This window comes from Arvicola amphibius, chromosome 3 (genome assembly GCF_903992535.2).
Source record: "Arvicola amphibius chromosome 3, mArvAmp1.2, whole genome shotgun sequence".
Lineage (NCBI taxonomy): Eukaryota > Metazoa > Chordata > Mammalia > Rodentia > Cricetidae > Arvicola > Arvicola amphibius.
The window spans coordinates 64,921,290-64,947,086 of record NC_052049.1 but is presented as its reverse complement, the minus strand read 5'-3'; the positions used below and the strand labels follow the sequence as shown (position 1 = coordinate 64,947,086).

Here is a 25,797-nt window from a genome sequence, read left to right as displayed (position 1 = left end):
AATTCATATATATTTGCACACACACATACGCAGCTGTAACAGATCAGCTCTGGTTAGAACACAAGTGGACAAAATCACTTATATTTCATTAAGTGAATTGATGATTTGCTGTCATGAAGAAGCATAAATCTGCTCTGTGTCTCTAACCTGAAAGCTACCGTCTAAGGGAAGGTCAGAGAGGAGAGCTATCTCATCTCGCACATTAGCCTTGACAGAAAGCAATTCTGTGTACTAGCAGAAGAGGAGAGTAGTAGATCTGAGCTACAGCCCAGGCCTTTTAAGCTAGAACATACCACAGTCCACCTTTTACAGTATTCCGGCGACTCAGTTTCAAGTGATTTGTCCCTTTGTCCCTTTGTCCCCCTTATCCCTATCTAAACAGTTTGCTTAAAGATAAATTACCTCAGAGTAGTGATTTCAGGTAGACTTACGTCATTTATATACGTTAAAAACAAAAGCGGCATCTACCAGAACAGGGTGAACAGACCTGTAATTCGTTTCCCTCTGGGGACCTCCTAGAACTGTGGGTGTCTCTGTGATCACCAAGGCCAACAGAATCTCCATCTGGGACAGATGAGACAGTTCTGTTTAACGTAACTCATGTAATGGATGTTGGTTCAAACTTCAGAGGTCTGAAGTAGTTTACTTATATTTAAGCAAACATGATTTGGTAAGTTTCCTGGTGATAATTCAATTCCATGCACACAACAATGCTTAAGAAATGACCACATCGAAACTCTTGTAAAGTGCAAGTGACATTTTCCTTAAAGGCAGGCTCTGTGGGTAAACTGAGTAAACAGGTTCCAGAGAAACAAGCTCGTGATAAGGGTCTGGGGAGGAGAGTGTTGTAGATTGACTGAAGTGGAAAGATAAAGATGGGGGGTCCAGTGTGGCCTGACTCCACAGGTAACACAAAGGTCACCAGGCTATTAACCACAGCCATTCTGGCCTTCTGGGTGGCAAACAGTTTATACGTCCCTCTCTTTGAAGGGACAGCTGTCTGTTTAACGTTCCTGTGAGGACCTCCATGCCTCCGCCGTGGAACTAGCAGTACCGTCAAGAGACTGTGACTTGAAGTAAGAGCTACATTGACCAAGGGTGGGAGTTAGGTGTGACTGAGGGAACAGTTGTGTCTCAAGAACCAGTTTAGTTCACATCAGTCCTGGGACCTTTGTGGGGATGTAGGGAGCACTAACACTGATAAATAGGTTGTAAGCCTTTAAGAGGTTCTTAAAACATAGAGCCCTTCTAAAAGGAATGCCTTCCTCCATTTGGTTAGTTTATTCTTCAGGGATAGGAAATAAATGGGTTTCTTAATTGGGGAGTGCTCAGTACAATTGAGCTCAGGGAACACATGGAGCACAGGGAACCAGCGGGTGAGAGTACTCAGTTTACATTTTCCCTCGCTCGAGAGCTAAGCCTCCTATTCCCCTATTAAAGAACTAGAATCTGGAACATCTGGCTCCTTCAAAGACGGAAGGTGCCAGTTTGGGGACTATCTGCCATCCTTCGCCTGATCACTCTACTGTCAAGCCTGCTTCCTGAGGCCCTAGCTAAGATTTCTGCTGGAGATCAGCTATGCTGATTAGAAACTGGGATTATGACCCTGTTTTGCTAATCCCAGTTGATGGTAAATCCTGCTGGTTTTGGAGCAGGAAAAGTATTGTAAACTATTGGTGTGTGGTAGTTTAAGCCATTGAAAGTGAGAGAAGAAAGCTGGACCAAATACTGTGAGGGTGATAGGAAAGAAGCTTCTCGTTCAGAGATGAGTGCCTCAAGCAGAATCTTACTGGTAAAGTTTCTGTCCAAGGATGCTAATGCAAGATCAAATATCTTAACATTTAGTATGAACCCCCTTGGAAGTTGTGGTGGGGTTTTCATCCACATTGTCTGAAAATAAGCAAAGCTAATAGAGAGGTTTTCTTGAGGCAATAAGGATGCTTTGCTTTATTTATTTATTTATTTATTTTTTTTTTTTTTTTGGTTTTTCGAGACAGGGTTTCTCTGAAGCTTTTTTAGAGCCTGTCCTGGAACTAGCTCTTGTAGACCAGGCTGGCCTCGAACTCACAGAGATCCACCTGCCTCTGCCTCCCGAGTGCTGGGATTAAAGGCGTGAGCCACCACTGCCCGGCTAGGATGCTTTGCTTTAAAGGTGGACGACAAACAACTTCCACAGGAGTTTAGGGAATTTAAAGCATAACAATTAACTCTGCAGAAGAAGAGAATACGGGTACGAAAAGCAGATAGATAAAATGGAACCTAAGCGAGAAGGAGAACTAGGTGAGTAGGGAGCGGTGTGAAAGGTCAGCACGGGAGTGTGGGGCAGCTCATTCAGATGAGGAAGAAGTAGAGCACAGAAGCAATCCTAAGACATACCAGAAAATCCATAGTCTAAGGTGTGCATTCAGACAGAGAGACCCCACGGGGTTCCCAGCTCAGGGATAAAACATCCAAGCCAAGCACATAGAAAAAAAAGTCAGAACATGGACATCAAAGAAGGCCCAACAGGTTTCCAGAAGTGTACACAAGGCCAAATAATGGGATCAGAGCCGGTTTACAGCAGATATTTTGCTCTTGAGTAGTAATCATTCCCGTCTTAGAACTTTGCATCCATCCCACTATCAGTGAAGTGCTCACAAAAGCATTTCCTATATCCTGTTACTTAGGAAACACACAGGAATATGTCGCTTACAAGTAAGAGATGAAGCCAACAGAGAGGAAGGTGCTGAATACAATAGCATAATTCTAATGGAAAGGAAGTCAAAACACAGCCTCGGGATAGTGGAGTGGATGCACTGATGATCATTTACAGGCATAGACGGACCACAATTCTTTTGGATGGCTGTGTGCTGAGAAGATGAGAAATGCATGTGTACCACAGTAGAGAATAAAAAGCTGAAGATGTAGAAATCAATCGGTAGTATAAATTTTAAATCAATAGAAACATATGCATGAAATTACTGGAATATATCAAATTGGTAATTCGAAAAAAGGCAGTACAGCTATTAGTTGAGACAACTATATTTTGTAGCACTAACTGTCAGAAGAAGGAGCTGAAGTTCTGTCAAGTGGTCACCTTGGAGAGGTATACTGGCAGTAGAGAATAGGGCAGGGAAATGGCTCTTACATTTTAAAGTCCTAAACATCTTATTTAACATATAGGTTTTTTTTTGTATTAGAACCTGCAATTAGAAAAGAGTTGGGGGATGCTCAAATGGGAAAGGACATTGAGACGTCGAGAGATGGGGAAAGAGGACGCAAGGAGAGCAGAGAGGGGTTTCCCAGGTGACTGGTTCTCATAAGAGGTTTCCATGAAACACCATACCTGAGACTTCTCGGCATGTGGGAAGCCTTCCTAAACCACGAGGCAGAGCAGAACAGATGATGCTCGGCACCAAGGCCTTAGCCATGGTCGATGTCTGCTCTGCCCAGTGGTTGTCTTCCTTTTGTTAAGACGTTTTGGAGAGCGCCTAGTCTACTAGAGTAGACTCCATTCTTTTGTTGGTTCTTCTGAGCAAAAAACTTCCCTCCCATCGCTCCCTTCTGTACGTTTGTTAAGTGATTTACATTTCAATTCAACTTGCATTGGCTAGCTTTATGTCACCTTGACACAAGCTAGAGTCATCTGAGAGGGGGGACCTCAAATGAGAAGGAGTCTCCGGAAGATTGGGCTCTAAGGCATTTTCTTAATGAGTGACCAATGGGGGAGTGGCCAGCCTATTGTGGGTGGGGCCGTCTTTGGACTGAGCAAGCAAATGAGGAGCACCTCTCCAGGGCCTCAGCAGCATCTCCTGCCTCCTCCAGGTCCTGCCCTCACTGCTTTCAGTGATGAACTGTGAGCAAAATAAACCCTTTCCTCTCCAAGCTGAGTTTGGTCCTGGGGCTTCAGCACCGCATGAGTAACCAACTTCTGTATTATTGAATCAACAATGATTTCTTTCCCTAACCAGCGAGCATAAAGTGAATGATGCTGGCTTTTAATTCTCAGAAATACTTTAAACCAGTAGAATTCTGACATCAATAGTAGAATTTGGGGAAATCTGGGGATGTCTCACATTATCTTAGTGTCATTGCTGAGATTTAAGTCAGGCCCAGATAGAATAATGAGGTAGTAATGAGGCTTTTTTTGTTTTGTTGGGTTTTTTTTGTTTGTTTTTGTTTTTTGTTTTGGCCTGATTCAGGTAGTATAAATGTTCTGGGACTACAGTCAGAACCAAAGTTTTCCAGAGCCTTCAACTCTGTGCTTCTGTATTGTTTGGGATCATTTGTTAGAAAAAAAGAAGCATTAAGTGTGACTGTGGTTCCAGAACTCTGGGTTTCAAAACAATCTTTGGAGTAAATTTGTTAAAAACAGAAATACATAGGCCCTAATAGCCAACACTTTAGATGTTGCAGGGGTGATGCGGGAAAGGAAGCCTTCTTGTTAAGGACACTCTGGGTGACTAATACTGTGAGTGGGATGATGCTGGACCATCAGGTATCAGTTCTGCCTTTCTGCTTGGAGAGACAGTTTTCACTTCAAACTTCTTCACGTTGGCATCACTACAGAGGTCAACTCTCTACACAGTACTTCCGAGAGTGTGGTCCTGAGAAGCCTGCAGGTTTCCTGGCACTCGTCACAATGCAGATTCTTATACATCACTCTGTATGGAAGCAGAAATGGGTAGAACCCCAGTCTACAGCTTTACAAACCCTTCATAGGACTTTAGTGCATACTGAAGATTGAAAACAGCTGGCTTAGTTCATTGAGTCTCAAAATTGACTGATACCAAGAGTCACCTAAAGGTTTTGCACACTTCCCAAACAGCCCCATCCTCTGGCAACCAAGTACTTAAACATGTGAACGCATTTGTCTTCAAACTAACATTGCGTCTGTCATTTAGGCAGAAACACATTGTTTTCGTTACTTGCTGGTAGTGTAAGTCTTCCCACTTTATCTTATCATAATTGTCTTTATTTCTCAGGGCTGTGTGCATTTTTATGGACTTTTATTTCTGTAGTTCTGTAGATTAAACCTGGGTCCTCACAAATCCAGGCATGCGCTGTATCACTAATGCACAACTTAGCCTTCGTGTAAATTTATAGACAAATTTCCTCTTCTTTATAAGAAAGCTTTTAACATTTATGTATTAGGGGTCTCTAGAGTCACAGAATTTATGGAATAAATCTATCAACCTCTTTCTATGTATGTATGTATGTATGTATGTATGTATGTATGTATGTAGGGAGTTTATTGGGATGGCTTACAGGCTGCAGTCAGCTAATCCAGCAATGACTTGCTGTGAATAGGAAGCCCAGGAATCTAGAAGTTGCTCAGTCGCAGGAGACTGGGTGTCTCAGCTGGTCTTCAGCATATGCTGGAGCCCTGATGACGTTGGCGCCAATGCCAGTGAAGGAGTGAATGTGCTAGCAGGGGAGGGCAAGCAGGCGAAGAGAGAATAAGCCCCTCCTTCCATTGTTCTGCGGGCTTCCAGCAGAAGGCGGAGCACAGACAGAAGGTGTGCCTTCTACCTCAAGGTCTGGATTAAAGGTGTGTGTCTGCCAACCTTAAGATGTGGATCAAAGGTATGTTATCTTCTTGCCTCAAGACACACCCTCCATTTCTGGATTGTAGATCATTCCAGATTAGTCAAATTGACAACTAAGAATAGCTATTGCAATGCCTGTCAAAACAAGTCTATGAAATAGATTCTACTTTTTTTTAATAGATTAAAAAGTTCTTAATGTTGCGCGCCTGCACACCCACACACCCACCCACACACACACACACACACACACCCACACACACACACACACACACACACACACAGAGAGAGAGAGAGAGAGAGAGAGAGAGAGAGAGAGAGAGAGAGAGAGAGGATTAAAACTCCACACAGCAAATGATGGACAGAACATGAAAGTAAACTTGAGTCTAGAAGCATCATCTTCGGACGTGGAGGAGGAAGATGGCAGTGGTAAAGGTAAAATGACTGACATCTGTGTGCTGAGAAGCATTCTGATTGCAGACATTACATCATTTAAACTAAAATACTGGGCTGTAGAGATGGCTCATAGGTTAAAAGCACTGGCTATTCTTCAAGAGGTACTGAGTTCAACTCCCAGATGGCTCACAACCATCTATAGTGAGATCTGGTTCCCTCTTCTGGTGTGCAGGCATGCATGCAGGCAGAATCCTATATACATCATAAATCTTTAAAAAAATAAAATATTCTGTAAGGCAACAACTGTTATTATTCCCAGTTTGGAAGTGTACAAACTGGTTAGAAAACCTGTCCAAGTTGGAGCTAGGGAGAAAGTTATAAGGGATATAATGTCTTTGCCCCAATTATTCCCATTTCTTTTAATTTCTGTAAATTAATTTTATGATTAAAATACACAGAAATTGGTTTCATTGTGGCATTTAGAACTTTGCTTTTATTTGACACCCATCACCCACAAACACACAGCATCCACAAAAACACACGTGCAGACTCTGCCCTCCCCGTCTCCACAAATCATGTTGAAATTGTCATTGAGATTGTGGTGAATCTACATTAAACATATAGCAGCCACGAACCACATGTGACTGTCATAATAAAAACTGAAACAAAAAATAGATTAAAATTTTGGTTTTAATTGCATCTCATTTCAAGTAGTTCTGGGATTCACGTGCCCCCAGCTATTTTCTCCACTGCTGTGTTAATGTAACAGTGGGTGTTCAGTTTACCTCGGTTTCTTTCTTATGCCCTTCCTCCACAAGCTGGAGCTGTAAGCTGACCTCATGCTTTCTAGGCAAATTCTCCTACCACTGAGCTACCAAGATCTCACTAAATTTTGCTGGCTGGCCTTAAACTAGGAAACTAGGCCAGCTTGGCAGTTGTGACATTCCTACCTCAGCCCTCTCCCTGGTGGCTGGGATCAAACCCTGTACCACTGTGCCTGCCCGTGAGCATCTTTCTTTTCCCTGATGTTCTTTAGAATTTTTTTAAAATGATTTTTTGATCTTTTTTATCTTTTATTTTTTTGGTTTTTCGAGACAGGGTTTCTCTGTGTTGCTTTGGAGTATGTCCTGGAACTAGCTCTTGAAGACTAGGCTGGTCTGGAACTCACAGAGATCCGCCTGCCTCTGCCTCCCGAGTGCTGGGACTAAAGGCGTGCACCACCACTGTCCAGCTGATCATTCTTTATAGTATATAAAAATAGTGTTTTTTTCCTTTCTTTGTTTTGGTGTGTCTGTGTGTGTGGTCACCTGATACCTCATAGCAGTAGTTACTCCTTTGGGTGTTGAACGACCTCTCACAGGGGTCGCATATCAGATATCTTGCATATCAGATATTTACATTACAATCCATAGCAGTAGCAACATTACAACTATGAAGTAGCAATGAAATGATTTTATGGTTGAGGTCAGCACAAGATGAGGAGCTGTATTGAAGGGTGGCAGCACTGGGAAGGCTGAGTGAGGACCCCCACCCCCACCTTCTAGCATCCCCCACCATCTCTTTCTCACTGTTCCCTGGCTTTTCCTTCATGGCACAGTGTAGGAGGCAGTAGGTCCTTGTGCTCACACATAACCATCAGGAACCAGGGCTGACAAACACACAGGGATGCCTCTTCAAAGAAAGATGTAGAACCTGCTTTCTGCCCAGCCCGGAAGGGATGTTGTCTGGTGACCTTTATACTATCTGTGTGGCAGAGACCACGTCAGTCCTCCTCAGACCTTTATCTTGAGCTTGTTTGTCTCTGTCAATGGCCCTGTCCTCAGACCCTTATCTTGATCCTGTTTCTTTAGTTAATTTTTTTCTTTAGTTAATCTGTACAACCTATCTTTATGGAAAATGTCACTTGTACTTTACAAAGAGTTTTGACATAGTCATGTCTTAAGCTTTATTGTACACATGGGGATTGAGTTCATTAAAACCAGAAAAAAAAATTCAAATTGTGCTATGTTTAAATATGCCTAAAAGCCTAAAATAAACTACTTGGACTCTCAAAGTTTGAGCCAGAACTGGCTACTGAGTTGTATTGAACCCACCTACCTTCTTTTTTTGTTTTGTCTTGTTTTTCAAGACAGTGTGTTACACTGTGTAGTTTTGGAGCCTGTCCTGGAACTCGCTTTGTAGGCCTGCCTCTGCCTCTGGAATTAAAGGCGGGTGCCACCACTGCCTGGCTCCACCTACCTTCTTATCTCTGGCCTATGTTCCTCTGCTGGCTGTGCTGGTCACAGAAACCCCACATCATAGCATTTCTCTGTATTAGGTCGTACCACCTGTTAACAAAGACGGAATCTCTTCTTTGGTAATACTTGTGACTTTACTTCTACTTTCTTAATTATTGCCCTGGCAGGGTCTTGGGTGTCAAGCTCCTGCCTTAGAAGGAAAGCTTTTTGTCATTATTATTGAGAGAAATACTGCTTGTAGTGTTCCAAGGTACCTGTTATCAAGCTAAGTGCCTCCCCTGCTGTGTCTGCTTTGCTGGAAATTTGCTGAGGGTTTCATAAATTTTTTTGATGTGTTTTGAGATAATTTCATGCTTCCTCCTCCCCCTCCTCCATACCACCACTACCTCCTCCTTGTTTTTAGGGACAGTCTCAATGTAGCCCAAACTAGCCTTAAATTTCTTGATTAAATTTCTGTTGAGTGTCTCCTTCGTTATCGGTTCTCACTGTTAATCCTGTACCACATGCACTGTCGAGAGTTGCCCCACACTGTTTGCTGTCTCTTCCACTTTGCTAGCTGTTCCCCCTGTTGTGCAAGTGCTATTGAGTTTCATGTAGTATTATTTGTCAATTTGTACAATTGTTTCCTGAGCTAATGGAAGCCTTTTGAGAAAGTTCTTGCCTCTCTCTGCCTCTCTGTGTGTTTTGCCTCAACAGTTTTAGAGTCTCAGGTCTCCTATCAGTGACGTATCCTTGACTTTGAATGATTTTTGTACAGAGTAAAAGACAGGACTTCATTTCTCATTGTCAGGAGTGCTGTGTTGGGGAATGGCCATTTTCTCCGAGTGTGGCGTGACCGTTAGCTGCCATGGAGCAGAGATTGCTGTGACTCTCCCTGGATTCTTACTCATAGGCGCTGCAGGGAAATAAGGGAAACAATACAATGATAGCTAGTTCTGTGATGACGGTGAGGGGAGCACTTGTCTCTCTGCTAACAGGAAGAGAGAACCCTAACCTAGGATTCCACCATCATACAGCCATCCACTCCTGCGTTCACACAGACAGCCACATGTAGTCTTGGGGATGCAGGGTTACAGGATGTGGACAGTTATCTGAAGGGGACATACGGATACTGTACTTGTGAGAGCAACACCCAGGTTGGGTCAGACTTTACCGTGATGCAATGTCTTGAGTTACCCAGGTTCCTGTAAGTAACTCCAGAAGCTGATTGAGTCATCAGGTTGAATTTGGATGGAAGTTTCTTTGGCTCATTGTCTCTGCTGTCTGAGGAATAACAGATGTTTGGTCATGTTTCTCCAGGAAATGTTACACAACATGTGAATATCCCATTTCCCAGCAGAATTCATTGAAGAGACTTTTTCCCAATGTGTATTTTTGACAAATGTGTTGAAAAAATGTGGCTACAGTTACATTTATTATGCCTGGATAGTCTACTTTTCTCCATTGATCTGACATCTGTTTTATGCCATTAAATGTTGATATTGCTTCTATAGTTCTGAGGTGTAACTTGAAACTACATATGGGATATTGTCTTCCTGCCTAATATTGCTTTGGTTAGTCAAAGTCTTTTGTGCTTCAGTGTAAATTTTAGAATTGTTTTTGTAGTTCTGCGTGAATTCCACTTGTATTTTGATGGTGATTGCATTAAATCTCTAGGTCGTTCTTGGTAACACAGCCATCATTGTGACTTTGGCAGTTAAAGCTTGGAGAGTTCTAATGGGTGCTATTATCCTGACAGAATCTAGAATCACCTTGGAGGTGGGCCTCTGGGTCTGTTTAGCATTATTTTGATTACATTACATTCATTGATGTGGGAAGGTCTGTCTTAATAGTGGGCAGGACCATTCCTTGGCTGAGGAATGTGGAGCTGTATAAGATGCAGAGATAGCTAGCTGGTCAGCAGCAACAGCATTCATTCATCTCTCTGTAGCCTTTTCTTCTGTCCTGCTAGCCAGCTCCCAAATAACAACACAGAGACTTATTATTGATTATGAAAGCTTGGCCTTAGTCTAGGCTTTTATAACCATTAGCTCTTATAACTTAAATTAATCCATTTATTTTAATCTGCATTGTAGATGGAACGGCGGGCTTGTGTCCCGCCACCCGGCTAGCTTTACCCAAAATAATTACACGGAAACTGTATTCTTTTAAATACTGCCTGGCCCATTAGTTTCAGCCTCTTATTGGCTAATTAACCCATATTTAGTAATCCGTGTAGCACCACGAGGTGGTCGCTTACCAGGAGAGATCTTAACCTGTGTCCATCTCAGAGAGAAGAGGCATGGCGACTGCATATGGCGACTGCCTGAAGTGTCTCCCCAACTCTGCTTCCTTTCTCCCACAATTCTGTTCTGTCTACTCCGCCTACCTAATTTTCTGTCTCTTAAAGGGCCAAGGCAGTTTCTTTATTAATAATGAAAGTAACACATAGACACTCCTCCATCACTGCATTCTGTCATGTGGCTCATTACTTCATCTCTATACTTCCCGTTCTGCTTTCCTCCACATCTCCTGTGTCTCCCTCTTCTAAGTTTCCTCTCTGTCCCTGGAAGTCCGGCTTGACCTCTTTCCTATTATTGACGGTTCAGCTTTTGTTACGCCAGTCAGAGCGATACCTTTTCACACTGTACAGTATCCCACAGCATCTCTCTCTCTCTGCTTCTTGATTATGGGTGCAGTGTGCCCAACTGCTCCGAGCTCCAGCCTCCTTGCAGTCCCTGATGTGATAGGCTGTGCTTTGAACACTGAACCATGCTGACCTTTTTTAAGTTGCTTTTGTCAGGGTATTTTGCTAACAACATCAGAAAAAAGGAACTCACATATGACTTTTTTCTGTTTTCTAGTGTCTTTTAAAGTTTTTTTCTTCAGTTTCATTATAGAAGTCTTTAAACTTCTTTGTTAGGTTTATTTCTAGGTATTTTACTTTTTAAATTATATGTTTTTTTCTGATTTCTTTTTTCATAAGTATGTTATTAGTGTCTAAAATCTGATTTTTCTCAACAGTTTTGTAAGACTGCTGCTTTGTTGAAAGTATTTGTTTCATATTTAATTTTTTGATGACTCAGTATAATGGTGCATGTCTTTAATTCTAGCATTTAAGAGGCAGAAACAGATTTCTATGAGTTTGAGACCAACCGGGTGTATATAGGGAATTCCAGGCCAGCCAGGGCTACATAATAAGACCCTATGTCTTAGTTACTGTTCTGTTGTTGTGAAGAGACTTCTCAGTCAAGAAAGCTCTTATAAAACAAAGCGTTTAGTTATGGGCTTGCATAGTTTTCGAGGGTCACTCTATGGTCATGACAGGAAGCAGACAGACAGACCTGCCACTGCAGCAGTAGCTGGAAGCTTGGCGTCTGTCTGAACATCAGGCAGAGAGGAAGCAGCTGGGCCTGCTGTGGCCTTTGAGGTTGTTGTTCAGTTTGACTGGCAAGTATTTTATTCGGGATTTTTGCATGTATGTTTCTCAGAGAAATTGGCCTATAGTTTTAATATTGTGTCTTTATCTGATTGGTTATCAGGGTAGTACTGGTTCATAGAATGAGTTTGAAAGTTTTCTTCTCCTTTGTATTCTATGGAATACTTCAAGGAATTGGTTTTAATTTTTCTTTAAAGGCCAAGTAGACATGAGCAGTACATCTCAAGCTTTTCATGTTGGAAATCTCTTTATTATAGCTTTCGCCTTGGGTTTATATAACTATCCTTCAGTTGTTTATATTTTCTTGATTAAATTTTGGTGGGTCATTTGTGTTTTTTTAATGTGTTTTCAAAGTATGTTCTAATTATCTCAGAAATTTTATTGGTATTTTCTTAATGTCCCCCTTATCTATTTTTCTTTTTAAAAAATTAATTAATTAATTAAATTTTTGTGCCAATTCCAGATCACCCTCCCTCCTCTTCTCCCATTCCCCACCTTTCCCCACTCCCCCACCCAACCCCCATCTACTCCTCAGAGAGGTTAAAGCCTCCCCCCCCCCCCCCGGAAGTCGGCTAAGTTTGTCTCATCATCTCCTAGAGGCAGGACCTCCCTCCCTGTGCCTAGACTGAGCAAGGTATCTCTACATAGAGAATGGGCTCCACAAGGTCAGTTCATGCTAGAGTTAAACCCTGGTCCCACTGCAGTGGCCCCATACACTGCCGAAACCACACCATTGTCACCTGCATTCAGGGAGCCTACTTTGGTTCTTTGCAGGTTCCCCAGGTTGTCAGTCTGGAGTTAGTGATCTCCCATCATTTTGGGTTACTCTGTGGTTTTCTCCATTATGGTCTTAATCCCTTTGTTCTTATTATTGTTCCCAGTGGTTAGCTTATTATCTTTTGCTTTATGTTGGATATCCAGTTATGAGTGAATACATATTATATTTGTCTTTCTGTATCTGGGTTACCTCATTCAGGATTTTTTTTCTAGTTCCATCCATTTGCCTGTAAATTTAAAGATGTCATTGTTTTTTACTGCTGAGTAGTACTCCTTTGTATAAATGTACCACATTTTCTTTATCCATTCTTCGGTCAAGAAGCATTTGGGTTGTTTCCAGGTTCTGGCTATTATGAATAATGTTACTATGAACATGGCTGAGCAGATATTCTTTGATATATCTGAGTAGATATATCACAGGTGTGATTGTGCCTCTTTTGGGTATATACCACAAAGTGGTATTGCTGGGTCTTGAAGTAGACTGATTTTTTAATTTTCTGCGAAATCCCCATACTGATTTCCACAATGGCTGTACAAATTTGCACTCCCCCCCAGCAATGGAGGAGTGTTTCCCTTACTCCACATCCTCTCCAGAATAAGTTGTCATTAGTGTTTCTGATCATAGTCATTCTAATTGGTGTAAGATGGCATCTCAGAGTTGTTTTTATTTGCATTTCCCCCATGAGTATGGATATTGAGCATTTTCCTTAAATGTCTTTTGGCCATTTGAGATTCTACTGTTGAGCAAATCTGTTTAATCTGTACCCTATTTTTTAATTGGATTATTTGGTGGTTTGATGTCTAGCTTCTTGAGTTCTTTGTATGTTTTGAAGATTAGCCCTCTATCAGATGTGGGGTTAGGAAAGGTCTTTTCTCATTCTGTATGTTGCTGTTTTGTCTTGTTGACCATGTCCTTTGCCTTACAGAAGCTCCTCAGTTTCAGGAGGTCCCATTTATTAATTGCTCTCAGTGTCTGTGTTACTGGTTTTATATTTAAGAAGTAATCTCCTGTGCCATTACATTCAAGGGTACTTTCCACTTTCTCTTCTATGAAATTCAGTGTGGCTAGATTTATGTTGAGGTCTTTGATCCATTTGGACTTAAGTTTCTTGAGTTCTTTGTATATTTTGGAGATTGTAGAAGGAAACGGCGGGGCTGTGTCCCGCCACCTGGCTAGCTTTACCCAAAATAATTAAATGGAAACTGTATTCTTTTAAATACTGCCTGGCCCATAGTTTCAGCCTCTTATTGGCAAATTCTCACATCTTCCTTTAACCCATATTTAGTAATCTTTGTAGCACCACGAGGTGTGGCTTACCAGGAGAGATCTTAACCTGCGTCCATCTCGGAGAGGAGAAGCATGGCGACTCACTATGGCGACTGCCTGAAGCGTCTCCCCACTCCTGCTACCCAGCATTCTGTTCTGTCTACTCTGCCTACCTAATTTTCTGTCTCTTAAAGGGCCAAGGCAGTTTTCTTTATTAATTAACCAATGAAAGTAACATAGACAGATAACTCTCCTCCATCATTTCCCCCTTTTCTGTTTAAACAAAAAAGAAAGGCTTCAACTTTAACATAGCAAAATTACATATAACAAAACAGTTATCAAGCAAGTATTACAGTTACAATATTTAGATCTATTTTATCTTTTATCATAACTAAGGAAAGCTATAACTATCTATTTTTTCTTCAACTCCATCAAAGACTCCAGAAGGATATAATATTACCTAAGTAAACAAGTCATATGCAACTTTCAAACTCTAGAAATGACAGAGACAACTCGCTGCCTGGACAGTCACCCAAAGTTCCTCTGTACCGTTGGGGCATCTATCTTCAGCCTACAGGCCCATAAGTATCCAGCAGACATTTCCATGAAGCAGGAACTTCCAAAGACAGTTCAGTCACTTTCTGCTGTGTCCTGCAGAACGTCTCGCAGACTCTTTAATGAATCAGGAACCCCAAAAGACCATCTCACCTTTAGGTAAGTTCAGCAGTCCTCTTTCTGTGGGTTCCTTGTGTCCAGTTTATGCAACAGTCCAGGCAAGAGCAGTTTCTTGCCCAAATGGCTAACAAACTCCATAAGTAGCCTCTTCGATGCCCATCTTCCTCTTGAAGTAGATTGGTGCTGCCAGGAGCAGACGTATCTCATAGTCATGAAAAACCCTAAGTTATTAAAACATTAAATGCCATATTCTGCAGTCTTTGAAAGATATGAAGAATGCCTATCTGAAATATATCTATGCACATCTAGAAAATGTAACTAACATGACTACAAGCTTGACTATTATCGATGATTATCCATTAACAACCTATATTTCCTAATTATACATTACAGTTTTTAAAATGAACTACACAATCACAATAGCTTAATGAAGATCAGAAATACATATACATATAACAAAATTGACCTTAAAATCTATACCAATGCAAATTATTCATATCTATATGAATATATATATATATATATATCATCTCCCCCTTTAAATGTAAAAGAACATTTTTAAACAATATTTGGGAATATGGACGTAGTAATCTCTCCAAACTGCTTCCTGCTGAATGGGGGCACTGTTATTTAGGTCTTCCATAGTATATAACCTGTGTGCTAGGTACATCTCAGTCGGCAGTTGAGCATAGTAATTTTTTGAGGGTGTTCACAGCAACCTTTCAGGAGGGCGTGGTCTATCATACCATATTGGGATAGAAGCAATCCACACTGTGTCATCCTCTGTGAAAACAAAAGAAGACCCTCTTTTCCAAAGCATCATGTTCTTAGATCCAAATTTTGAAGTCATACCGTTAAGATGTCTATTCTGGTCTAGCCTGGCAGCCCATATAATGAAATGTCTCTCTGTATTTTGCTCCTTTACAGTCAAAAATGTCAAAGAAAACACAATAAAATACATCATCCAGACTCTCTGTGAATTTTCCATTTTTACGTGGCTTATTTTTACTCTATCACTTCACTTCTTTCTCTTTAAAGACGTTACCCTTTTTTAAGGCATTAACTTTATTCTCTATATATTTATTTTTCTCTCTCTCTCAAGCCTACGTATATTCATCCAACATTGTGAGCCATTTAAAGGCCTTCTATGTCTGAATCTTTCCTATTGTGAATCTGTAATTTTTTTACTATCCAGGAGCACTTCTTAAAAGGTTAAGCACTTCTTAAAAACTTAGGTTGCGCCATGTAGAGGTAATACAGTACAGCCTGTTTCCAGCCAAGTATAAACCTTAACTGCGCTGTTATCATGGTAATTACAATAGATCCTGCCTGAGATCAGCACAGTTCAGCATGGCGGAGCAGAGCCAGAGCTGCTCCTGCCTCAGTCATTTGGTGCCCCTGAGCCGCACACAGTTCCAGGCACACAGCAGTTCACATTGGAGCCGCACTCAGCAGTTTAATTCCGAGACTGTGCCTGCAGCACAGAAACTCTTTTCATCCAAGTTACAGCCAAATCTGATGCGCAGAGCACCGTGCAGCCTGGAAACATCTCTCTATGGCGGCAGAAATCCGCCATGCTCTCCAGCTCACCTAAGCCTGATTCCGCCCTCTGCCCAGATGCAGGCAGGGAGTGCTGAGCCATTGGCATGGTCTCAGAGTACTTTCTATCCGATCCCGAGCAGGCACAGAAACATCCAGTCCATAAAAGCTACTGAAATGCTTTATAGCCAGAGTTTGCACTGGCGGCACAGCACCAGGAAGCCGCATTTAAAAATGACTCAGCTTTTTCTCTGCCGCTATTGCCGAAACAGGAAATCTCTCTACAGCATGTCCAGGCAAACAGCAAAAAGCTGTGTTAAACTCTCTCTCTCCTTTATTTAAAGCCCTCTCAGGTTTTTAAGTGGATTTAGTCACCACGTTGGAGCGCCAATCTGTAGAAGGTGCAGCAGGGCTGTGTCCCAACACCCGGCTAGCTTTACCCAAAATAATTAAACGGAAACTGTATTCTTTTAAGTACTGCCTGGCCCATAGTTTCAGCCTTTTATTGGCAAATTCTCACATCTTCCTTTAACCCATATTTAGTAATCTGTGTAGCACCACGAGGTGTGGCTTGTCCCGCCACTCGGCTGCCGGCTAGCTTTACACCCGAAATATTTACACGGAAACTGTATTCTTTTAAACACTGCCTGGCCCATTATCTGTAGCCTCTTATTGGTTAATTCTCACATCTTCCTTTAACCCATATTTAGTAATCTGTGTAGCACCACGAGGTGTGGCTTACCAGGAGAGATCTTAACCTGCGTCCATCTCGGAGAGGAGAAGCATGGCGACTCACTATGGCGACTGCCTGAAGCGTCTCCCCACTCCTGCTACCCAGCATTCTGTTCTGTCTACTTCGCCTACCTAATTTTCTGTCTCTTAAAGGGCCAAGGCAGTTTTCTTTATTAATTAACCAATGAAAGTAACATAGACAGATAACTCTCCTCCATCAGGAGATCAAACCTCTGTCTGATGTGGGGTTAGTGAAGATCTTTTCCTATTCTGTAGGCTGTTGTTTTGTCTTGATGACCATGTCCTTTGCTTTACAGAAGCTTTTCAGTTTCAGGAGGTCCCATTTATTAATTGTTTCTCTCAGTGTTTGTGCTGCTGGGTTCTATTTAGGAAGTGGTTCCCTATGCCAATGCAATTCCACTTTCTCCTCAATAAGGTTCAGTGTGGCTGGCTTTATGTTGAGGTCTTTGATCCATTTGGACTTTACAGAGAAACTTCTTAATATTGTTTCTGGAAGCCACTGCAGTTGATGCTTCTGGGGTCCTTGCTCTTTTCTCTGGTCTCTCCGGCTATACTGGGGTCAGTGCCATGCTACCTCTCTCTCTCTGAGGCTTCTTAATATTCCCCTTTTTATATGGATTTAGGTCTTGTCTTTCTCTGTACTAACTTGGAAAATGGCTAATTGATCTTGTTTATTTTGTTTTCAAAGAGCCAGTCCTTTTTTTTAATGGATTCCTTCTGTTCTTTTGGTTTCTGTTTCCTTAAATTTCTGCCCCAATCTTTTCTTTCCTTGTCATTTACTGCTCTTGGGCTTGCCTTGCTCTTGTTCTTTAAGACCTGGATGTGCATTGTTAAATATTTGATATCGCTCTGATTCTTCAGTGTAATCACTTCTCATTTATTTGGTCTTTCCTCTTAGAACTTCCTTTATTGTTTTGCTTTAATTTTTGTTTGATTCTAAGATTTAACTTTTTATTTTTTTATTTTATATGTATGAATGTCTTATCCACTTATGTGTCTGTGCACCCCCATAGGGCCAGGCAAGGGTATTAGATATGTCCTGGGACTGGAGTTACATATGGATATGAGCTTCCATGTGTGTACTGGGATTAGAACATGGGTCTTCGGGAAGAGCAGCTAGTGCTCTTAACTGCTGAGCCATTTTTTCTGCCTCAATTTAGAATTAACCCACTGGTCGTTCAAAAGCATGTTGTCTAGTCCACCCTCTGTTGGCATAGTCTCTGTCATTGCTCTTCTTACTGGTTTCTAGCTTTATTCAATTATAATTTGATAAGATACACAAATTACTTCTTTTTTTTTAATTTGTAGACACACACATTATGCCTAAAATGTGATTTATGCCAGAGAGGGTTTCATGGGCTGCTCAGAAGAATGTATGTAGAAAAGAAAAGAAAATTCTATAGTTGTTCATTTGACGTTTAGTGTAGATACTGACGTTCCTTTAGTGGCTTTTAGTATGGATAACCTCTCTAAAGATAAGTGATATATGAAGCTAGCCCCTCCCCTTTATTAGGACCCACTGTCCTTTTATGTCTGTTAGTGTTTGTTGTATAAATTCAGAGCCCAATATATGATGCATATTTAGACAAAATGATTCCATATTTTTTTTTTGTTTGTTTTTCGAGACAAGGTTTCTCTGTGGCTTTGGAGCCTGTCCTGGAACTAGCTCTTGTAGACCAGGCTGGTCTCGAACTCACAGAGATCCGCCTGCCTCTGCCTCCCGAGTGCTGGGATTAACCGCCGCCCGGCTTCCATATTTTTGATTAAATGTTCCCATTATTGATATGTACTGAACTGCTTTATCTCTTCGGATTAATTTTGGCTTGAGGGCTTTCTCACCCAAGAGTGGCTAGGCCAGCTTCTTTGTTGGGCACTTGCTTCTCACTCTCTCACTCTCGTCTGTGTCTTTGCCAGTGAGGTGTGCTTCTTTTAGACAACGTATGGTTCAATCGTGTTATTTAAATCCAAACAGCTAGTATAGTTTTGTTAAATTGTAGAGCTTAAATCATTTACATTTAGGGTTACTATACAGAGTTTCCTAATTTCTATCTAGAGTTACTATATAGAGTTTACTAATTTCTGTCATTTCATTGGTTGTTTTCTGGTTGATTTTGTTGTTGTTTGTTATTTTTTTTTTCCTCCCCATATCAGTTAAAATTTTAGGGCTGAGTAATTTGGTTACGACTGATCATTATCTGTTTTGTCTTCCTGCATCTGTTAACTGTCATTAATGTATTATTTCCTGTGTTGTGGTAATTAATCCTGTATTTCTTCTCTGTGATTTGAATTCAGATATATTCTGTAATGCTGGCTGGGTGGTAAGGAATGTCTTTACCTTGTATAGGTCTTGAAACATCTTTATCTGTTGATCTTAAAAGATAGCCTTGCAATATAGCTTGCTTAGACATTATTAACCTTCAGACTTGAAACTTATCATTCACATTTTCATGACTTCATTCTTTTGAGAGGTCTGATGTTATTCTGCGTTTGCTTTTGAATGTCAGTTGGTATCTTTCTCTTATAGCTCTAATATTGTTTCTTGTTCTGTGGTTTTCACATCTTGACCATAATAGGCTGCAGAGGGGTTGCTCTTTAGTCATGGCTGTTTAGGATGCAAAATGTCCACTATGTTTGGATGTCCATGTATTTGAGGATTTTATGCTCTAAATCTCTGATCAGATTTTCTATGCTTTTAATGTGTATCTTAGTTCCTCCTTCTCCCTAATTGAGTCTTAGGTTTGGTGTCTTGATCATAGCCCATGAAATTACAAAGTTTGAGAAGCCAAATAGCAGGACCACAATACCAGCAAAGCAGAAAACAATGTATAGGAGCCGTAGTTTGATGTGTTTTGAGTATTGGCGCCAGCCAGGTACAAGGGGACGCGAACTGGGGTTGGAGCCGCCCCTACTTTGAGGGTGTTGTGCTTCTTAATGGTGTTGCTGCCTTCTCCTGTTCACCCTGCTTCTCCACTGCCCTAGGCACTCCGTTATTCTGATGCACTTCCTCTTTCTCGGGAGGAAGAGAGTGGGTTTTCCTCCTCCTGAGAGTTCACCTTTGTCTGGTTGTGTGACCTTAGCTTCTAACCTGCTGTCTTAACTGGTAATTTCAGCTCCCCTTTTCCTGTCTTTAGACCTTCCCTTTCCTTCTTTCACCCTTCATTTTGACAATGTGTCTTTTTTTTTCAATTTTTGTTTTGATTTCCCTAGGTAAGTTTATATTAATTTTGTTTCATTTTTAAAAAATCAGTTTGTCCGTGATTTTTCTCTAATGATGTTTGTTTGCTGTTTTATTTTTTGATGCTCTTTTTATAAAAGCAAGATTTAGTTATTTGCATTTTATGTGTATGAATGTTTCCTGCATTTATACATGTGTACTACATGCCTGGTGCTGAGGAGGCCTGTCAGCGCCCCTGGAACCAAAGTTCCAGCCGCCACTGGGTCCTGGGAAACTCTCCCAGGTCCTCCGCGAGAGCAGCACTTCTCTTAAGTGGTCTGCATTAAGTATATTCTTCGGTCTGCCTCCAGACCTTCGTCTTTTGAGACGGAATCTTTTACTGAAGCGGATGCTCACAAATTGGCTAGATTGGCTGGCCGGAAAACTCCAGGAACCTTCCTGTCTCCACTCATCATGAGCTCTGTTACCAGTGCATGTAACCATACCCAGCAATATCGCATAGGTGCTGAGGACCCAACCTCCGCTCCTGGTAATTTTGTGGCAGGCATTGTGACTAATTCATCTCTCCAGTCAGCTATTGCTTCTTTCTTGGTACACATTTGTGTTTGATTTGCCCTTATCTTCTTATGATAGCATCTTTAGAACTGAGCTCAATACTTAATAATTTATAAAGTAAGCATTTAAAGCAATTTTAAATACTACTTTACCAGTTTCCACAAATTTTGGTATGTTATGATTTCATCCAACTTACTTCAACCCAGGATACTTAATTCTTTCTGGTTTCGTAAGCTGTGTAGAAATGTGGTGGTTACATCTGTGGATATTTCCCATCCTCATTTTTTCTGTTTCCTTAACTTTTTGATTATTTAAGATGCACTATAAATTTTCATTATTTCTAGTTACGTTATTTCTTCTGTACTCTGATCAAGTTAAGTCTTCTGTACTCTGATTAACGTTCTCTTGTTTTTGAATTATTCAGAGAGGGACTTTTAATTCTGTTAAAGTTAAAGATAAAGTTATTTGTTGATATAATTTGGTTTTTTTGAGATAGGTTTTCACTTTGTAGCTCAGGATGGCTTGGAAATTATTGTTTGCCAAGCTAACCTTGAGTTCCGGCAGAACTCCTGCCTCATTTTCTCAAGTGCTGAGATTTTAGGTTGGACACATCACTTGTGGCTGAATTTTTAGTTTTCCTATCATGTACTTTTAGTATTGATTTTAGGTCAGTATACATATATAATTTTTTCTTTTAATGTATTGACCTAATATACCCTCATAAAATCTACTTCTTCACTTTGGGTATATTTACTAGACAAAAATCTATTTTTGTCTTGCATTGAGATAGCCATGTTAGCTGGGCAGTGTATGCCTTTAATCCCAGAATTTGGGAGGCAGAGGCAAGTGGATCCCTGTGAGTTCAAGGCCAGCCTGGTCTACAGAGCAGGTTCCAGTACTGGCTCCATAGCAACTGAGAAACCGTCTTGGGAAAGAAAAAAAAAAAAAGATAACCATTCTAATCTGTTATCATTAATGTTTATGTGGCATATCTTTTTCATGATTTAGCCATTGACTTTATAAGATCCTCTCTTGGCAACTTTGTGCATCTTACTTTTAATCCATTTCTGACCACAGTTTGAGGGTTTTCCATTCATACGTAATGACACAGTTGCTTTTATGTTTGTTCTTTTCATGGTTGTATGTTATTTATTTTTAGTCTTCTTTCATTTATTGTTTTCCTTGATTTTTATACCATTTAATTCCTTTGTTAACTTTTTAGTTCATTGTCTTCTGATGTTTTATTTGCACTAGAGATTACAGTAAGAATCTTTTTAAGTAGGTAATGATTTACTTTGGGTTAGTACTTGATTTAATCCCAGTTAAACAGCAATTTTCCTTCCCCTGTATGCCTCCATTTCCCTGACGTCAGTTATTGTGAGGAATCTGAGAGTATACCCAATTTGGATGGCAGCAGGGAAGCCTGAAGTTTAACTGGAGTGACAGAAGGTGGGGGTTCGTGGGTGAGAAACGAGGATGAACTTTCATTGTTCACAAAAATAGCATTACCCAGAGTGTATTCACGTGCACTTTCCCCTCAAGCCCCAGACCCCACAGGACAACATGAGAGGCAAAGTATGGTGCATTTCACTAAAACCACATTCACAGCCTGTGCCTCCAGGATAGTGCTACCACGCCCGTGCTGAGTCGAAGGTTCATGGTCCAGTGACTTTGGAAAATTCTACAGCTGTGTGTATCCAGATCCGCAATATTGTTGGCATGCTAATAGCTCTTTGAAGCTTACACAAAAGAAATGTGATTAATTTTCTTTAAAGCAAGAATCCTCAAAAATATTTGACCACGGGATAATCATTTTTAAAATTTTGTTTTAATAACTCGTAGAGGTAGCATCTGATATTAGTTACTTGGGCAAAAGCTAATCTGTCAAATACTGGTCTATAAAACAACAGAAGTGAAATAAAGACCACTTATACTTTAAGAGTTTTTTGTTTTATCTTTTTAAATTATGTGTAGGTGTCTGCATGTGAGTATGTTCATGCGAGTGCAGATGCTCATGGAGGTCGGAGGTGGGGATCTCATTGTAGCTGGAACTGATGGGCATAGTTGCTGAGAGCTGAACCTGAGTCACCCAGAAGGAAGAGCAGCAGTGTTCTTAACCTCTGAGCTGTTGCTCCAGCCCCAAGGCTACCTATTTTAAATTAGCATTAAGAAGCACAGTACTGGGAGCCGGAGAGTGGCCCACTCAGGGCTTGCCATGCAAGCATGGAGACCTGTGTTTGATTCCTAACAGCTGTGGAATAAACCTGACGTAATGTAAGAGGCAGAAACAATGGGATCTCTGGAGTGCATTGCCTGCTATTCTTGTCCAATTAGTGAACTCCAGGTTCAGTCTCAAAAATAAGTGTGAAATAAATATACAATAAAGATACATCTAACTCTGGCCTCCACACACATTTGCAGGCATGAACATAGACCACACACACACCACACATGTGCACACACCACACACACACACACACACACACACACACACACACACACACACACTCACGCACGCACGCATGCGCGCACAAGCCGTGTTTGCGTGCATGCAGAAACAGTCTTTGTGGAAGGAAAGTAAACCCAATGTCATCAGTTTCCTTGAAGCCTATTTAATGCTCTTCTGTTTTTTTTTTTTAAAGCAGACATTTTTTACTTAGAGAAGAGAGAGAGAGAGAGAGAGAGAGAGAAGGAGGAGAAGAGAAAGGGGAGAGGGGAGAAGCGAAGCTGCCTCTCCAAGAGGAAGATGGGAAAGAGCTCTTCTGTTTTTTTTCAATGATTCAAGTCAACTATCGTGTGATATATTTATTGGTAACTTCTGTTTCTAATTGTAGGGGATGTGATCAACCTTGGTGACAGACAGCTCACTGTTATGCACATGCCAGGCCACTCCAGAGGCAGTATTTGCTTACATGACAAAGACCGGAAGGTTCTCTTCAGTGGCGATGTGGTGTATGACGGATCACTGATTGACTGGCTCCCGTACAGCAGGATAAGTGACTATATTGGAACTTGTGAACGTCTCATAGAGTTAGTGGACACAGGTCTTGTGGAGAAGGTGCTTCCTGGGCACTTCAACACCTTTGGTGCTGAAAGGCTTTTTCGTTTAGCTTCTAACTATATTTCAAAAGCTGGGATATGCCACAAAGTGTCTACTTTTGCCATGAGGTCGCTTGCAAGTTTAGCCCTCCGTATAACAAATTCTAGGACCTCACCTTAGTATCTGTACTGATTTATTTGTTTGCATTAACTGTGTAAATTAACCCAGTTCCCTTGTGTTGTTTAAAATGGTTACTCGTGAGCATTTCAAGAAGTGCTTTTATATAACCATGTTGTATATTAGAGAAAAAAAGGATTAAAAATGGGGAAACAAAAATAAAGAAAAGCAGTCTTCGCTTTGTATCCTTTTCTTTTTTGCAAGGAAAAAGCCGCTTACGTGAGCTTGTGATTGGCCAGCGCTGCTGTTCCAGAGTGTTTGCTCTGGGAATGCTGGGGAGTGATGTGGGCAGCGATGTGGGCAGCAAGGATGCACTCCCTCAGGGCAGCACCAGGCTTGCCCTTGCTCCTCCTCAGTGCGCTTCTCAGGTGCCTAGAGGAATCAAATGTAGTTCTATGCTTGCACTTCACACTTGGTTTTATTTCCGTATTTTATTTAAAGATAAAGTTTCTTGAGTTCAAAAATAAAGTAGAACTCAATATAAATTAGCATTTAGAATGACAGCTAAAACATCCCATGTTTGTAATCCTGAATTTTATGCCTCCTTGTTTATTTTTCCTATTCTTTCTATAAGACATATTGTGCTCTATAATTTAACTTATGAATAGTACAATGGGTTTTTGTTGTATTGCAAAGCTTTAAATATAAATTGCAGAGTGCTTCAGTAAAACACTACTGTTTGTTGTTATTGTGTAAGTAATATTTTCCGTCATGAAAGTGAAATTCAATGTATGTAACCTAACTTCAGATTGTCAGGTTTCTGAAAGGACACTGTCAGGCAAATTTGAAAATATATACATTGAGAATAATTTTTTATTATATCCTATTTTAGTATTAATATCTATTATAAACAATTTTTCTGGCTAAATAGCAATTTCAGTATTGTGTCATGTTTTACAGTACCAAAATAATTCCCGATATCTATGACTTCTTAATGTAAACCATTCTTTTGATTGATGTAACATGTTTACGTACCACAGAAGAATTTTTAAATTAGTTGCAGTGTATGTATTATGTATTGATGAGAGCAAATGGCCTTCTTATCCTGATTCACAACACCTGTTTCTGCTCAGTATTCTTTGTCATGAATGAAAACAAGTCTATGTTCATATGTCATAAAAAACATTAAGCCACTGTTCAGCAACACTAGGTAAAATGTTTGGGTTTGGTGCTTTTAATAATGACCTATTAAAAAGCCTTTTGGAGTATTTCATAAAAGTTTTTAAAACAGTTTCCCACTACATTTTTTATTATTAACATTTTATTGTTGATATTCTAGACCAAATGGATCGACTTTTGGAAATCAGATCATTTAATATTAGGAAAAAACAGCAGTTCTTGTTTCTGCCAGGTTACTCAACTTTTTTATCCTGCACACACCCAGGGTCTTTAGTTGTTTTATTCTTTCAGTACGCACACATGCACAAGTGTGAGTGCACACACACACAGACATATAGTTACACACATATGCACAAGTGTGAGTACGCACACACACAAGTGTGAGTGCACACACACAGACATATAGTTACACACACATGCAGACAGACAGATACAATCACACACATACATATACAGCACTGTGCAGACATACACACACACACAGTCACACACATACATACACAGACATACAGTCATACACGGTCACACACACATACACACACAGCACTGTCCTAAACAATGCCAGGAGGTTTGAAAGTGAAAAAAACCACTCACACATTATAGCTGGATGTTAAAGGTCACAAAACCCAAAAACTAATATAGGCATGTTGAAGTTAATATAAATTATGTTTCAATATAAAGGATATAGGGAAGGATGTGAAGTAGGGTAAGGGGAGACCCTTGAAAAGGGGATTTATGAAGCAGACTTGGAGGGAGCTGGGAAAGATGTGAACCTTGGGTTTCAAGAATTGCTGGGTGGACTAGCCTATTCCTTGTGACCATATAAATTTAATTTTCTGCAATCTCGTTCCTTCTAAGTACCATGTATTTATCATAAAAAGGATGGGTTTGTGATTGTATATGTGATTGCATATGTATATATTCCTAAAGGCAGATGAACCTAGCGGTCACATGCCACCATGGAAACCTTGGATTAGAGTCAGAAAGGAGGCCATGATTGGCTTAGATATGGAGTATCATGAGTACTCTGTCCTGGTCCTTCAGGATAGTGGGTCTGCTTCAACTGATGACACAGTACTGAGAGTAGAGGTTGGTTCAGGGCAGCTACAATCACTTAATAAGCCTTAAATAGAGCCATTATTTT

General features: G+C 40.7%; 1 protein-coding gene across 1 annotated transcript in view; it reads left to right on the top strand.

Annotated features, from left to right (window-relative positions):
* Mblac2 (metallo-beta-lactamase domain containing 2) overlaps positions 1-25,045 on the top strand; it is a 28,211-nt gene extending 3,166 nt beyond the window's left edge. Inside the window, exon 2 of the mRNA XM_038321825.1 lies at positions 23,152-25,045. Within this exon, the coding sequence (XP_038177753.1) occupies positions 23,152-23,537 (386 nt within the window). The 3' untranslated portion in view covers positions 23,538-25,045. The remainder of the gene's footprint in view (positions 1-23,151) is intronic.
* Positions 25,046-25,797: the final 752 nt, after the last annotated feature.